The sequence below is a fragment of the Stenella coeruleoalba genome (genome assembly GCF_951394435.1).
Source record: "Stenella coeruleoalba genome assembly, chromosome: 16".
Taxonomy (NCBI): domain Eukaryota; kingdom Metazoa; phylum Chordata; class Mammalia; order Artiodactyla; family Delphinidae; genus Stenella; species Stenella coeruleoalba.
Window position 1 is genome coordinate 78,175,799 of NC_137162.1, and position 15,434 is coordinate 78,191,232.

Below are 15,434 nucleotides of genomic sequence, written 5' to 3' on the forward strand. Positions count from 1 at the left end.
CTTATTTCATGATTCATTTTAGTAAAATGTTTTTAAGTTCATTCATACTGAAGCATGTATCAGAACTTCCTTTCTAAGGCTGAACAGTATTCCATTCTGCGTATATACCACATTTTGTTTATCCATTCATCCATCAGTGGGTATTTGGGTTGTTTCTACCTTTTGGCTATTTTGAACAATGCTGCTGTAAACATTGGTGTACATCCATCTCTTTTAAACCCCATTTGTATGGATGTATATGTCTTTCTAATTTCAACTGTTTAAAAAATTCTGGAGTAAAACATGTTCTGTGATTTTTAGGACTGTGTTGAGGTTAGGATATTATTGCTTAAGAAGTCTGATCCTAATTCATTTCTGTTTTAATCTAAGAGTTCAAGTAAAGCCAGTGGTCCCAGACAGCAGTGGGCTAAAATCTTATGGTCTTGTAAGGAAACCTTCCGAATGCAGCTTGGGAGACTGCTCGTGCATATTTTGTCACCAGCCCACCCTTCACAAGAGAGAAAGCAAATTTTTGAAATAGTTCGTGAACCAAATCATCAGGAAATACTACGAGACTGTCTTAGCCCATCCCTGCAAGTAAGTACCCCAGTACTTCGTAAGTAAAAACTGTTGGTCAAATATAAAACTGTACAAAACAAGATCTGAAATTAAACTGTATTTTCATGCCAAACACCATAAATTAGTTTTCTTACCAAATAAATATTTTCTGAGGTCTTTCTTCAGATGCTCTTTACCAGAGTCAATTTGACCTCTCTGTTTATTCCCCATTTCCTTTTCCAGGGTTTAAGAAGTTCTGTATCTGAGTTCTTATAAGACCCATTGTAGTTCGTTACTAAATCTTGAAGTGTTTTCTTTAAGAACTGTTTGGAGACTTTTTTAAGCATTATATTATCCATGAAACATCTATAGTGAATAGCTCGAACAACAGTACATATAACATATTTCAAAAATATTTATAGTAAGTTAAAACAAAATATATTTGTTGATCATCTGGAATGATAAACTCAAAATACTTAAAGAATTTTAAAGTCTATAAATTCTATCACTTACCTAGCAATAGATGGAGAATTTAAATGGTACAGCCATTCTAGACAGCTGTTCAGCAGTTTCTTATAAAATTAAGCATACCCTTAACCTGTGACCCTAAAATTCCATTTTTAGGTATTTACCTAAGAGAAATTAAAACGTATGTCCATAAAAAGACTAGTAGAAGAATATCCATGGCAGCCTTTTTACTAATAGCCAAAAACCGGAAGTAACCCAAGTGTCTGTCAGTGGGAGAATGTGTAACTAAGTTGTGATATATTTATACAATAGACTACTATACAAGCAATAAAAAGGAACAGACTACTGATACACCCACCAATGTGGTTGAAGCTCAAAATCATTGTGTCGGTGAAAGGGACAGCCAAGCACAAAAGAGTAGACATTCTGTGATTCTATTCATATGAAGCCCAAGAACAGGCAAAATTAAGATATGGTCATAGAATCAAGCAGTAGTTGTCTCTGTAAGGAGAGGGGCAGTGAGAAGGGGAGTTGATTGGAAAGGGGCATAAGGAAACTGCCTGGGGTGATAAAAATGTGCTGTATCTTAGTTTGGGTAGTGGTTACATGGGCGTATGCAGTTGTCAGAACTCGTAGAAATGAACATTTAATGTCTATATGCTTTATCGAATGCAAATTATACCACTATAAATAAAGTATTAGATGATATTTAAGAAAGGACAGGTATCCCTTTTACATCCCTGGGAAACTCAGATTTATCATACTAAGAACCAAAAGGTTAGAGATTTGAAGTGATACTTTTAGGTGCTCTTTCCGGAATTGAGACTCTCTCAGGTGCACTAAAGGCATTGTCTTCCCTTCCCAAGGCAGAAGCATGCCTAGCCCATAGTTTCCTTCTATGGAGAATTCAAAGAGATGTTCTTTCATTGTTTTATACTTAGCAAAGCTGCCGTTGCTCTGAATCCAGCCCTGATATCAGTTCCCAGTCCTCTCCTACCAGCCTCCCATCTCTACTGCTCCATTTCTGTTGGTGGTATCCTTACTGCTTTCGGCTTGAAACATTGGAACTACAGTTGACTTTCTTCTCTCTTGAATCCATTTTATTACCAAGGCCAGTTATTTGTCTAGTCCTGCCTTTCCCTATAGTCTGCCCACCCATCCTAGTTTACACTTTCACCCCTTATGCTTGAATCACTAGAATAACCTCCTCTCCACCTCAAGACCAAAGAACTCTATCTGATAGTTTTTTTAAGGTTTATTATGGCAACATTCAAGCATACCTAGAAGTTGGGAGAAATCAGAAAAAGAACCCCACGTGACATTACGCAGCTTTAATTTTTCTTTGTAGTATTTTGAAACAAATGTCAGATATCAAAACATTTTACCTGTAAATACTTCAGTATGTATCTCAGACTGATAGGACTTTGTTTTAACTTATCACTCTCTGTGATTGTAACAATAATTCCTTATCATCATCTAATACCCAGTGTTTACATTTTCCCAATTTTCTTATATTTTTTTAAATAGTTCTCTTGATTCTGGACCCAAACAAGGCCCTTACACTGCGTTTGTTTGATGTGTGCTACATCTTTTTAATTCTGGCAGTTATCCTCCCCAACCTTTTTTTTTTTTTAATGTCGTGTATTTGTTGGTGACGCTGGGTCATTTGTTCTGTAGAATTTCCCACATTCTGGATTTGGCTGATTGCATCCTTGTGGCTCTAGATCTAGAGACTTGACTAGATTCCAGTTCTTGATTTCATATTTGCCTTTGTGCTTGGATTTTTAAAAGAATACTTCAGGAGTGCTTTGCGTTTTCCATTACATCATGGCAGGAGACCGAGAACGTCTGGTTGCTCTGCTCTTTGAGATGGTAGCAGCCTGATTCATCCGTTGTGAAGTTCATCCTCAATCTTATTTATTTATTCATTTATTCATTCATTCATTCATTTATTGGCTGTGTTGGGTCTTCGTTTCTGTGCGAGGGCTTTCTCTAGTTGCGGCAAGCGGGGGCCACTCTTCATCGCGGTGCGCGGGCCTCTCGCTGTCGCGGCCTCTCTTGTTGTGGGGCACAGGCTCCAGACGCGCAGGCTCAGTAGTTGTGGCTCACAGGCCTAGCTGCTCCGCGGCATGTGGGATCTTCCCAGACCAGGACTCGAACCCGTGTCCACTGCATTGGCAGGCAGATTCTCAACCACTGCGCCACCAGGGAAGCCCCATCCTCAGTCTTTAACCTAATAGTTTTAGCAGCCATACAGCTGCCAGGATCCATTTTTTGATTAGGAGCTGCAAAATAGTGATTTCTCTACATTTCTCATTCCACCAGCATCTGTTAGCTCTGATTCTTCTATTGGGAAGAGTATTCCCTTATCAGCTCTTTGGCTACCCTGAAATATAGTCTGTGTAGGAAAGGCAAGGTAAATGCTTGCTTCTTTCCTCTGTTTGTTTTTAGAATAATAAGTTGGTGCCCTGGCAACCTTTAATTTTTGTATTTGTTTTTATTTTTGAGGTCTTGTCATGAACTCAGGTACTTTTTAATAAATTTACTAAGTAGTTTCACACCTGTTCAGATTAACACCTCTGTAGATTTAAGTTGTTTTATCCTTTTAACATGGCCTTTTTAATTTTTAACAAGTTAATATGATTAACTTCCTTCCATTCTGGAGCAGAAGAATGTCCCAGGCTCATCTTGTACATTTCCTTCCCTGGGCCTGGAGCCAAACTCTTCCCCCAAGAAGCCCCTAATTCCTTGTAATGAGATAATAGTATTTAGAGACTATAAAGCTAGGGACTAGGTACGTTTATTTCTATTGGGTTGTCATTTCTTCTCAGCCTTTTTAGTGAACAAAGCTAAGAATTGTGTATTTTTTTAGGAAGAAAAATAAATCATGAATTCATGATTTTCTTGGATTTTATGTTTATATTTCTTTTTATTAATGTTGATAAGCTTAATTTCTGATGACATTACCATAATTACTTATTTGTTTTATCTATCTTTAAAACATTTTCAAAATAAGATGACAACATTGTCACTTATAACAAATCTACTGAATGCAGTTTAAGATTTCTTGGTGGTTCTTCTGTCCTTAGGATACCATTATGGGTGTACCACGAAAATAGTGTATCGTAAAAGCATTTAAAATAATTTTCTCTATTTGGTTATGCCACCAACTTGGCATCAAGTAACTAGTTAGGTTCTTTTTTTTTCCTTCAATTTGCTTTCTGTTTTTAGAGATTCCACTGAATATTTATTTGTTTAATTTTGTTTTTAATTACATAAAATGTCTGCCTGATTCCAAAATCAAAATTGTGAAGCATAGCACATTCAAAGAGGTTCTAGCTTTTATCTCTATATCCTTCCCTCGTTCTTTCCCTTTCCCTGTAGGTAACCATCCTTACCTACAGGTTTTTGAATTTCTTTTGGACATATAAGCAAATCTGTGACACACACACACACACGTATATATTATCTCCCTCACTTCTTAATACAAAGAAAGATAGTGAACCATACGCATCCTTCTCACTCTACTTTCTTCAACTAACAGTGTATCCTAGCGATCGTTCTGCAGCAGTATGGAGAGCTCTTCTCCTTTTTACAGCTTCCTACAAGCTGTGTTCCATTTGTAATCTGCCTGATTTTTTTTTTTTTTTAATTCTGCGTGGATTTTGAAGCCCCAAGCTTCTCTTCTACTGTTACAACTTGAGTCTGGTTAATTCTCTACTCTGTGGCTCCTCCTTTATTCAACATAGTCCCATCTTTTCTCTTATAACCGCTTCACATCCCTGTAGTCCTACTGACAAGCTGCTTTATTCATGGTGTCCACTCAGCACACCACTCTGTCTCTCCTCCCCTTTGTCTGTCTATATGCCCGTCCTGTCCATTTAGGCACGTACCCACATCACGTGGTACCACCTTCAAAGCCTGCCTTCCTTTCTTTAGTCCACTCAGAACTCTTCCTTCTTGAAACTTCATTGAAACTTTTATTTTTACACATTTTAACATTTTATTATTTTCTTAGGATTTGTGTTTAATAGATTCGATTGCTTAAATCAGTTTTCTGAGAGCTGAAAACAAGACTCCGCGTGTGTCTCCAATAGCACCTTTTCTAGTCCCAGGAACTGCAGCCAATAAATGATTGATCAGAGGATGTTAAAATGAGATATTAGAAACAACTTCGGTGTCTAGAAAAATCATGTGTTTCTTTGGATATTCAGAATGAATAAAAACATTTCTGCTAGTTTCTCAAGATGATTTTTAAATGTCACTGAATACTAAACTGAAATTTTTTAGAGTTCTATCAAGAACATTGCCTTTAAGACACACATATGAAAGTATTCTAGTCATTTACCATTTCTCTTTATTTGCCAACTCTTCAGGCCTTTTACTTGCAGAGCATCTGTTCATTTTTCTCTTTTGGTCAGGTAGCAGCTGTCTCCTGACTAATTTAAAATGTTGCATTAAAATGAGCTTTGCTATTTTCATCATTGCATATGTTCATCTTATGCTTTTGCGAAATGACATGATGTGATTCAGCGTGTTAATTTAAATATCACCCAAAATGTAATAGTTTCCAAATCCATTTGTTGACTATTCACAGTTTAAAATATCATAAAGCCAAATGCAGTGATACTTGTATCAATGTAAATTTTTTAAAAAGTAAAATTATGCATGTTTCACTTGTTGGCAAAATTAATGTCTAAATATACATAGTGTACACATAACCATCAGGTGTAATATCTATGGCATGAAAGGGCCACTTAAAAAATCATGAATCAAAGTTTGGTTTAGGTTTACACTTGGAAGGACCATTGTCATTACCTTAAGTAACACTCTAATTTTCTTTTTAGGGTCTGTTCATAGAAGATTGGCTTAAACCAACCCTTCTCTAGACATGCACAGAACTGAGTGATGATGTATTATTGGTTTAGAGTTTTTCACCTTTTGTTCTCCCTAGGGAATAGTGAATGCTTACAAACAGATCCAAAGATACATTTTTGTTCTGGAATTTTCTCCAGTGTTTATTCTCCCAGGCAGAAATTAAAGGAGAAAGAATAATCATGCATAATCCTCTTACCTTAAGGTTTAAAGGAAAGTTTTCCTTCCAGTTCAGTTCTATGAGAAGAACTAAGAATTATTTTTCTTTATCCCAGGCTTATTTTCTGTATTCCTTTAGCAAATCCTCTCCAAAATTCTTTCCCCAAAAGGTTGTGTGCTTGCTTTTTTCCTTCTTTCCTTCTTTTCCTTCCTTCTTTGCTTTCCTTCCTCTTTTCTTCCTCCCTCCCCTCTCCTTCCTTCCTTCCTTCTTTCCTTCTTTTCTTCCTTCCTTTTCCTCTCTCTCTTTTTTTTTTTACCTTTTACAATGAAAATTTTCAAACATACTAAGGAAAATGGAGACTAGTGAATACTGTATGAATACCATATGACCGTCACATAGATCTAACAATTGTTAATAATTTTTATCATATTAACATCATTTCTTTTTTCTGAAGTATTTTAAAGTAAATTATAGTAATCATGACATTTTTCAAAAGACATTTTTTATGTAACCGTAACAACATTGTTATACCTAACAAAATTAGCATGTACTGTAATGTCATCATATACCCAACACATAATCGTTTGACAGTTTCTTCAGTTGTTTCCAAAATGTGTTTTTTAGCTGATTTATTTAAACCAGATCCAACCAAATAAATCTAGCAATGTAATTTAATTTACTGTTAAATAATTTAAATGTAAGAAATAAAAATTCTTTATGACTTTAAAAAATTTTAATTAAAAAAATTGTTACTTTTTTTTTAAAGCATGGAGCCAAGTTAGTTTTGTATTTGTCAGAGTTGATACATAATCACGAAGACGAATTGACTGAAGAAGAACTAGACACAGCAGAGCTGCTTATGAATGCTTTAAAGTTATGTGGTCATAAGTGCATCCCCCCCAGTGCATCGACAAAATCAGACCTTATTAAAGTGATTAAAGAGGTGAGTCAGTGAAAGCATAAGAAACAATTTTCTTAGGATATCCGATTGAATATAACTGAAGAATGAAAGTTTTTTTTTGTTGTTATAGAGTACCATTGATAATGAATTTGATTTTTTTTTTTTTACTTTATATTGCTTTTTTACTATGAGAGAACAAATAGGCCTGTTTTAAGGAGCATTTAATTCTCTGTGGTCTTGCTTATCCATTGTCATTAGCTTTCAGGGAAGGAAAGATTTTAGTAGTGACAAGCAAGTTGAATCATCGACCTTAAGTTCTGGGTTCTTTAATGAAAAGGCAAAATAAGGAAGCAAGCAACTATGCACACCCATCGGGTTTGGCAACCCTAGTTAACTATTCCACCCTAATTTCTGTGACCCAAATTGTGTGGAAACAAAGGGGAGTTATAGCATTATTTAAGTGGTTAATGTATTTTAATATTTTGGTCTCGTGGGGACAATATTTTTTTCCTTTGTTAACTTTGTTTTAAATTTAGTTTGTTGAGCTCTGTGCCAGTGTTAAATGGTAAATAATAAATTTTATATAATATATTATTATCCAAATCTTTTAGGAACAAAAGAAATATGAAACTGAAGAACATGTGAATAAAGCCAACTGGCAGAAAACAGTTAATAATAATCAGCAAAGGTAGGATTTTATGTGTTCTAAAAGCTGTGTCTTTTAGGAACCCATTAGATTTCACATATACTTTTAAAGTATCATGTTTTGATATACATTTAATGTTCCACATATGCTTAACTTATGGGCATCTTGTTTGTTTAGCCTCTTTCAGCGTCTTGATTCAAAATCAAAGGATATATCTAAAATAGCTGCGGATATCACCCAGGCAGTGTCTCTTTCCCAAGGAATTGAGAGAAAAAAGGTGATCCAGCACATCAGAGGAATGTATAAAGTGGATCTGAGTGCCAGCAGACACTGGCAGGAGCTTATTCAACAACTGACGCATGATAGGTAGGCATGAATTTTTATATATTGATGTTATTTTCACTCCAGAGTAAAGATTCATAACATTATCGCATTAGTTTAAATATTTTTTGTTTACTCATTTGTGATTTATTTCATCTTGAAGAATAATCCTATGAGAATATTTTTTTTTAATTTTTAGGGAGAGAAAAAATAATGAGAGGGAGGGGCATTAGCTCTTCCAGAGAGAAAAATCTATATAGTGGCTTTCATTTTAAAATATGATCTTTGCAAAAGAATAGAGAAATCACTGAAACAGGATAGTTGGGAAATAGACCTTTTTCTAGTTAAGATTTTAATAACACAGTTAAAAAAATGCATCACAAATAAGGAAAAGAGGGAAATTAAAGTATTATTCTCTGAATTTGATTAAAATAACTGATTAGTATTATGACTTTGAGGCACTAAACATTATACACTAATCATTATGCACTAAAGCAAATTCCAGGTGAACAAATGAATGAAACTCTAAAAGTTTACAAAGTAGAAGAAGATAGGATATTTATCAATGGTGATGGACAGATAACTTTCTTAAGATCAAACACAATTGAAGAAAGTACAAAGAAGAAATTAATGGCTTTGACCTTTCATATTTTCCAGTGTATTTAACAAGCACAACCACAACGAAACATCAAAGTTTATTTTCAGCAAGTATTTCACAGTTAACATTTTTATGGTTTTAAAAATGCATAAAGATTTGAAAATAAAATATCAAGATCCCAAAAGTTTGAATAAGCAAAAGACATGAATATACTCTTCACATAAGACAAATAGAATTAATAAACAGATGGGACAATATTGACTATTGCTAGAAGCTGATTTAAAACCTTTAGATACCGTATTTTACCTTTTATGGTACAAAAAAAAATTATTTTTAGGTGCTAATCTCCACAGCAGGAAGAAATGTATCTTAGCCCTTGGTCAGAGGTTTGGTGGCATTGTACACTTTGACATGTGTCAGGAACCCTACAAACATTTTATTTCTAGTTCCAGTTACCCTGTTTTAGTGATTCTGTCCTAAGGAAAATATTCAAAATATGGAAAAGCAATAAGCATAAAGGTTTTCATCTCTGCATTATTTATGTTAGTGAATGAATTGGAAACAACTTAAATATATAATAATAGTAATAGAGTTAAATACATTATTATGCATCCACTCAATATAACGTTAGCCACTTAAAATGGTAATAATAAAGACTATACTGTGTTCAGTGAAAGAAGGCGGGATATAGAAATGTGTATACATAATAATTTTAACTGCAATTTTAAAAACTGAAAGAAAGTAATCACTACCAGTATTTTGGTATGTTTGGGGTAGTGGGATTAAGGGTAATTTTTTTTCTCTTATCTATTTCTAAAAATGTATTTAATATGGTTCTGTTTCCTTTCATTTAAAATATTAATTTACTTTAAAACATTTTAAGAAATGTGATTACTACAAAAGTGAACTCATTTTATTTGTTTTATTAGATAATAGACAAAATGGGAAATGAAGAAAATTAATTTGGAAAATTGATTTTTTTCTTTAGTTAACCATACTAAGTCTAATATATTGCTAAAGCATACATAGTAGTCATGCTCTATCTTTTTAAAAATTTAATAGATACAAGAAATTGGTAGCAGAGCTTGCCTTGAGGCAGGGTCAGTGGGACTCCGGAGCAGAGGAAACTTTTTTTTTTAAATGTTATTCTTTTATACAATGTGTATGCATATCCTAGTCTAATTATATAACTGGTTGGGATTTTTCAATTGAATAGATACATTTTGATTTATTTATTCAATTTCTATAATGATTTTTTTTTTAAACTACAAATACTTCAGGTTGCCACTTAAAATCTTTTCTTTTCACTTGCAGAGCAGTCTGGTATGACCCCATCTACTATCCAACTTCATGGCAGTTGGATCCAACAGAAGGGCCAAATCGAGAGAGAAGGCGCTTACAGAGATGTTACCTAACTATTCCAAATAAGTATCTCCTTAGGGATAGACAAAAATCAGAAGGTGATAGTGGCTTCTTGACTCAACATGTAAATATAGCAGATTAACTATGCACATTACACAAAGATAATAATGTCCTTTTTTCCTCAGCAGATGTGGTCAAACCACCACTCTCTTACCTATTTGAAGACAAAACTCATTCTTCTTTCTCTTCTACTGTAAAGGACAAAGCTGCAAGTGAGTCTATAAGGTAAATTTGAATCCATAAGACATTTTCTCTTTTGTTGAAGGTGTTAAAGACTTTAATAGTCTATTGTTGTGCTTATGTAATATTTATTTTAGATAATGCCGTGGTTTGGGGAAAGATCCTAAATATGGCTCAAAGAGAAGACAAAGCTGAATGGCCAGAATCCAAAAAGAACAGACATTTTTGTTAGGGAGGATTCATTGGACTTCAGTCATCATGCTCTGGCCCTTGGTTGCATACATATATTTTTGTAGTTGATTTTTCCAACAACTCTGTGAAATAGATAGCGCTGCTGGTGGCATCTCAAGAGGCAATCTAGTGTATTGATTAAAGGTTCAAATCCTAGTTCCTCCTCTTACTAGCCATCTGATCTTAGCCTCTGTCTGTCTCAGTTTCCTCATCTGTTACATGAGGAGGATAAGTCATAGCACTATTCAGTGGGTCAGTATGGTAACTATTGATAATATTATCATTATTGTTGTGGTCGAGGTTGTTATGATGCCCATCGTATAGATGAAAAACTGCGAGACTCAAAAAAGGTAAGTGACTTGACTAAAGAATAGAGGAGGGCTTCCCTGGTGGCGCAGTGGTTGAGAGTCCGCCTGCCGATGCAGGGGACGCGGGTTTGTGCCCCTGTCCGGGAGGATCCCACATGCCGTGGAGCGGCTGGGCCCGTGAGCCATGGCCGCTGAGCCTGCGCGTCCGGAGCCTGTGCTCTGCAACGGGAGGGGCCACAACAGTGAGAGGCCCGTGTACCGCAAAAAAAAAAAAAGAATAGAGGAACTTTTCTGACTCTGAATCCCCCCTTTTTCCTAGAATGCTAAGCTTCTTTTCTGTGTTTGAAGTATCAGAGCCATGAACCAATGTTTGCTTATTTACTGGAAAATGTAAAATATTGAAATCTCTTTTAAATAATGGAATCCCTGTATTCTGCATAAGAGTGTTGGGATTATTCACCTTTTCTAAAAGTTTCTGCTATTTTCTTCTCTATTATAATGTCAATAAATGAGATCTTTTCAAATCTCAATAAATGAGATTTTAACAAGATGTTTTATGCTTTTGAAACTCTAGTCTGCGTTGCTGAAATCTTCTATGATAGGATAAAATAAAGCTTTTACTCTCTGAAATTGGTCAAAACATTTAATCATAGTAATTTTAAATATGTTTTGACAGAGTGAATCGAAGATGTATCAGCGTTGCACCGTCTAGAGAGACAGCTGGTGAATTGTTGTTAGGTAAGTCCCATTTTGCAGATTTTTACACATATTCACCCTGCCTATTTTATTCTTAGATAATTTGAAGCATTGTTTTGACACACTACCATTAAATGAGATGAACTTTCTATAACAAATAACCTCTTTCTTATAGGTTATTTTGCCTTAACATTGTATATAATGTAGATGACTCATGAATGTGAAAAATGACAGTCTTATTCTCTGAAAAGCACATGAACAGCATTTTAATTTTTTTTTTTTTTTTTTTTGGGGGGGGTGGTACGCGGGCCTCTCACTGTTGTGGCCTCTCCCGTTGCGGAGCACAGGCTCCGGACGCGCAGGCTCAGCGGCCATGGCTCACGGGCCCAGCCGCGGGGCATGTGAGATCTTCCCAGACCGGGCACGAACCCATGTCCCCTGCATCGGCAGGCGGACTCTCAACCACTGCGCCACCAGGGAAGCCCTTTAATTTTTATAAAATTGACTTTCTTCATGAGTATACATTTTTATATTTGATCATTCCTTTTATTATATATCAATTTTTATTTTTAAAGTAAAGAATTATTGGTATACTTATAAGCCTACTGTTTTAACAGATACCCCTATGCATATGAAATATATCCACCTTGAGATTGTTCATAATTTATATTCTCTATTGTACTTCTGAGAGAAAGGCCAAGACTGTTGATCCAGGGATAGTTACATTTGGTGAGAAACTTTTTCCTCAAGACGTGAAGGAATAAGGTTTTATCACTCTAGTCTCTATTCCCTTAAAGAACCAATTTGTACGCTGTGGGCCAGTTGTTCTCAAAGCGCGGTCCCCGAATCAGGAGCGTCAGCATCTCATAGGAACTTCTAAGAAATACGCATTCTTAGGCCCCAGCCCAGACCTGCTGAATCTGAAACTCTGTGGGTGAGGCCCAGCGATCTGCATTTTTATGAACCCTGCAGAGATTCTGATGCACCCTCAAATTTGAGAGTCGCTGCAGTTGGCTAAAGCTATAGCCCCGAAGGCCTGACAGGCAGAGTTTCGAGCTTGCCAGGGCTGAGCGCCATGGTCACAAGGATGGAGATGGTGCCTTTCTCCGAGCCAGCCGTGCCAGTGCTCAAGGTGACCAGCACCCACTGCAGAGCCCCAGGGAAGTTTCTACTGTTTGGATACATGACGTAGGGACATGCATTAACAACAGCCTATCAAGCAGGAAAAATTGGGGAAGTATCTTGTAAGGCCTTTTCTGCCCTATTGAGTGTTTAAGTCAGCAAAATAATTAAGTGTTCCTCTTTTGCTAGAAAATTTAGTTGATAACTTGACTTCAGTTAATGTATGACAAAATAAAGCAAAGTAATATGCTAGTAACCTAAGAAGAATACTGGTAATAATTAATAGCCTAAACCTTTTAGCATGAAGTGGCAGACACTGTTAATAAACATTTTACATATATTCTAATTTAATTCCCACAGTAACCCTGTGAAATAGAGTCCTCCCTCTTCTTTTTATAATGAGGCTAAAGTACAAAGAGGTTAAGCAACTTGCCGAAGATCTCATGGATGCGCTTCAAAAATATTTATTGAGTATTAGCTCGTTCTGGGTTCTGGGATTCAAATTCAGTCCAACTGACTCCAGAGGCATGCCTTTAACCATATAAGGTAATAGTGCATATACATTTTTAAACTCATACCGATTATTTTCTGCAGGTAAATGTGGAATGTATTTTGTGGAAGATAACGCTTCTGACACAGTTGAAAGTTCCGTGAGTAGAGGCTTAAGTTTGCATTTGTATGAATCTAGACAAATTCCCAAAATGTATAAATTTAATACAACCAGAGAGCTTGTAGAAAGAACTGTTAGAGTTCATTAATTGTCGCACTCTGTGTAAATTTGTCTGAATTCCAATTTTTTTTTAAAGATTATTTTAAAAAGAAGACCATGCCATCCCCTCTGGTTCATGGTCTGATTCGCAGAGCCCTGAGTATTATGAGTCATATTCTGAAGTGCTCCTGTTATTTCTGTGTATGTCCACTCGATTTCTCACTACTGTCCTCAGTAGCAACAAATTCCCTGCCACTCCCAGTTTCCTATCATGTATATTTGCCTTCAAAAAGAAAGAAAAATATTGTCTAATTGAATAACTTAAGTAATCCTGATATTCACATAGCTTAGTAGTCATGATTTTTATTCTTCTGGAAATGCTGATATCAATCAAAAAATAACAAAAAAGACTCAATTCACATTTTTGTACAGAAAAGCATTTTATCTATTTGAATTCATTTACATGCCATTAAAATATTGTTTTGAGAGCCCTGTAACAGGAGAAGTAAGGCTCTTTGTTTCAGAACTTCTAAAGCTACAAACTGCTAAGGATGTAAGTAAATAAGATTATGTATGGTTTTATGGTGAATACATATTTGATTCAAAGAAATCAATGAGTGAAAACATAAAATTTGGTTGTAAAGCAAATCATGTTAAAAAATAATTAATTTAATATAGCCCCCGAAAATTGAGTAGGCATTATTTCATCATTCATATAGGAATTACTACAGTATTTATCCCAGCTAGTAAAAATATAGTTATGTTATTTTTCAAGATGCATCTTTTCAGCAACCAAAGAATTTAATAGTTGATACATGAACCAGCTTTTTTTCTGGATCCAAAAGGTTACATATTCCACCTTTAAAACTTGAAAAAGACCCTTGCTTTTTTTTTGTTTTTTTAGACCCTTGCTTTTTAATAGATTGAAGCCTTCTTCTTTTCTCTGTCCTTTTGTAGCATTTTTTTCTTACTTCCTGTATGACATTTGCTATCTTGCCTTTTAAAAGTGGGTGCAAATATCTCGTCCCCCCTTTTTATCATACATAGATGTATTTTATGCAGAGCACTTAGCAGAGCACCTTGCCTGTAGATGCTTAATTAATGTTTATTAACTTGAATTCATGTTGAATGTCAAAGCTAAACAGGGAGGATTTTGGTTTTAAGAATGAGAATATTACGTGTTCGTTAAAATATTTTATTTTCTTTGTAATATATTTCCTGTCTCTACTTCTAGAAATGGGTTGGGACCCAGTACAGTAGTAAAGCACACATAGAGCAGGCCAAAGTGTCACTTCCTCCTTACAGCTGTTTTTCAAATTTCTCTTTATTTTTGACTCCTGGAGATTTCATTTCCCTTACTTTCTTGCAAGCTCAACTATACATGTAAAAGAATATTTGCTTAGTAAAAGAAATCGGTCTGAGAAGTCTACATACTGTATGATTCCAACCATATGACATTCTGGAAAAAGGAAAACAGTGGAGACAATAAAAAGATCAGTGGCTGCCAGATGGAACAGAAGGGAATTTTAGGGCAGTGAGACTAGTCTGTATGATACTGTAATGGTGGATACATGTCATTAAACATTTGTCAAAACCCATTGAACTATACAACACCAAGATTAAACTATGGACTTTAGTTAAGAATAACCTATTCAATAGTGGCTCATCAGTTGTAGCACATGCACCACGTGAGAACAAGGTGTTCACAGTAGGGAAACTGAGTGCGGGGAAGCATGGAGCGCCATGCTACTGCTCGATTCTATAAACCTAAAACTGCTCTAAAAAATACAGCCTACTAAAAAAGTTTAAACGAAGTCTATTTAAATTCTTTTCCTTAGATTTTTTAATCCAGCATTTTGAAGGGTTTAGTAGTGGGAGGATTTTCAGAGAATCTTACCTGCCATTTTGCCACAAAAGGAAGACTTTCTATTGCATTTTGATAGTTTTTAACAATCTAAAATTATGTAGAGCAAATTACTTTCATGTTATTTCCTTTGTCTTTAGAGCCTTCAGGGAGAATTGGAACCAGCATCATTTTCCTGGACATATGAAGAAATTAAAGAAGTTCACAAGCGCTGGTGGCAACTGAGAGATAATGCAGTAGAAATCTTTTTAACAAATGGCAGAACTCTCCTGTTGGCATTTGATAACACCAAGGTAGATTCGCCTTTATTAATACATGTACTTTTCCAAAGCGATCATGGATCAGTGTAACTACACTCATACTGATTAAATGAAGTTTTAACTTATTTAAACTTTG

At 35.3% G+C, this 15,434-nt stretch overlaps 1 protein-coding gene across 4 annotated transcripts in view; it reads left to right on the top strand.

Annotated features, from left to right (window-relative positions):
- Window positions 1-15,434, top strand: part of LYST (lysosomal trafficking regulator) — a 277,679-nt gene that overhangs the window by 206,756 nt on the left and 55,489 nt on the right. For all 4 annotated transcript variants that reach the window (XM_079899834.1, XM_079899833.1, XM_079899836.1 and 1 more), the window contains 9 exons: window positions 370-576; window positions 6,807-6,983; window positions 7,553-7,629; window positions 7,765-7,953; window positions 9,821-9,966; window positions 10,057-10,153; window positions 11,324-11,385; window positions 13,060-13,115; window positions 15,179-15,331. In XM_079899834.1, coding sequence (XP_079755960.1) covers window positions 370-576; window positions 6,807-6,983; window positions 7,553-7,629; window positions 7,765-7,953; window positions 9,821-9,966; window positions 10,057-10,153; window positions 11,324-11,385; window positions 13,060-13,115; window positions 15,179-15,331 — 1,164 coding nt within the window. The remainder of the gene's footprint in view (window positions 1-369; window positions 577-6,806; window positions 6,984-7,552; window positions 7,630-7,764; window positions 7,954-9,820; window positions 9,967-10,056; window positions 10,154-11,323; window positions 11,386-13,059; window positions 13,116-15,178; window positions 15,332-15,434) is intronic.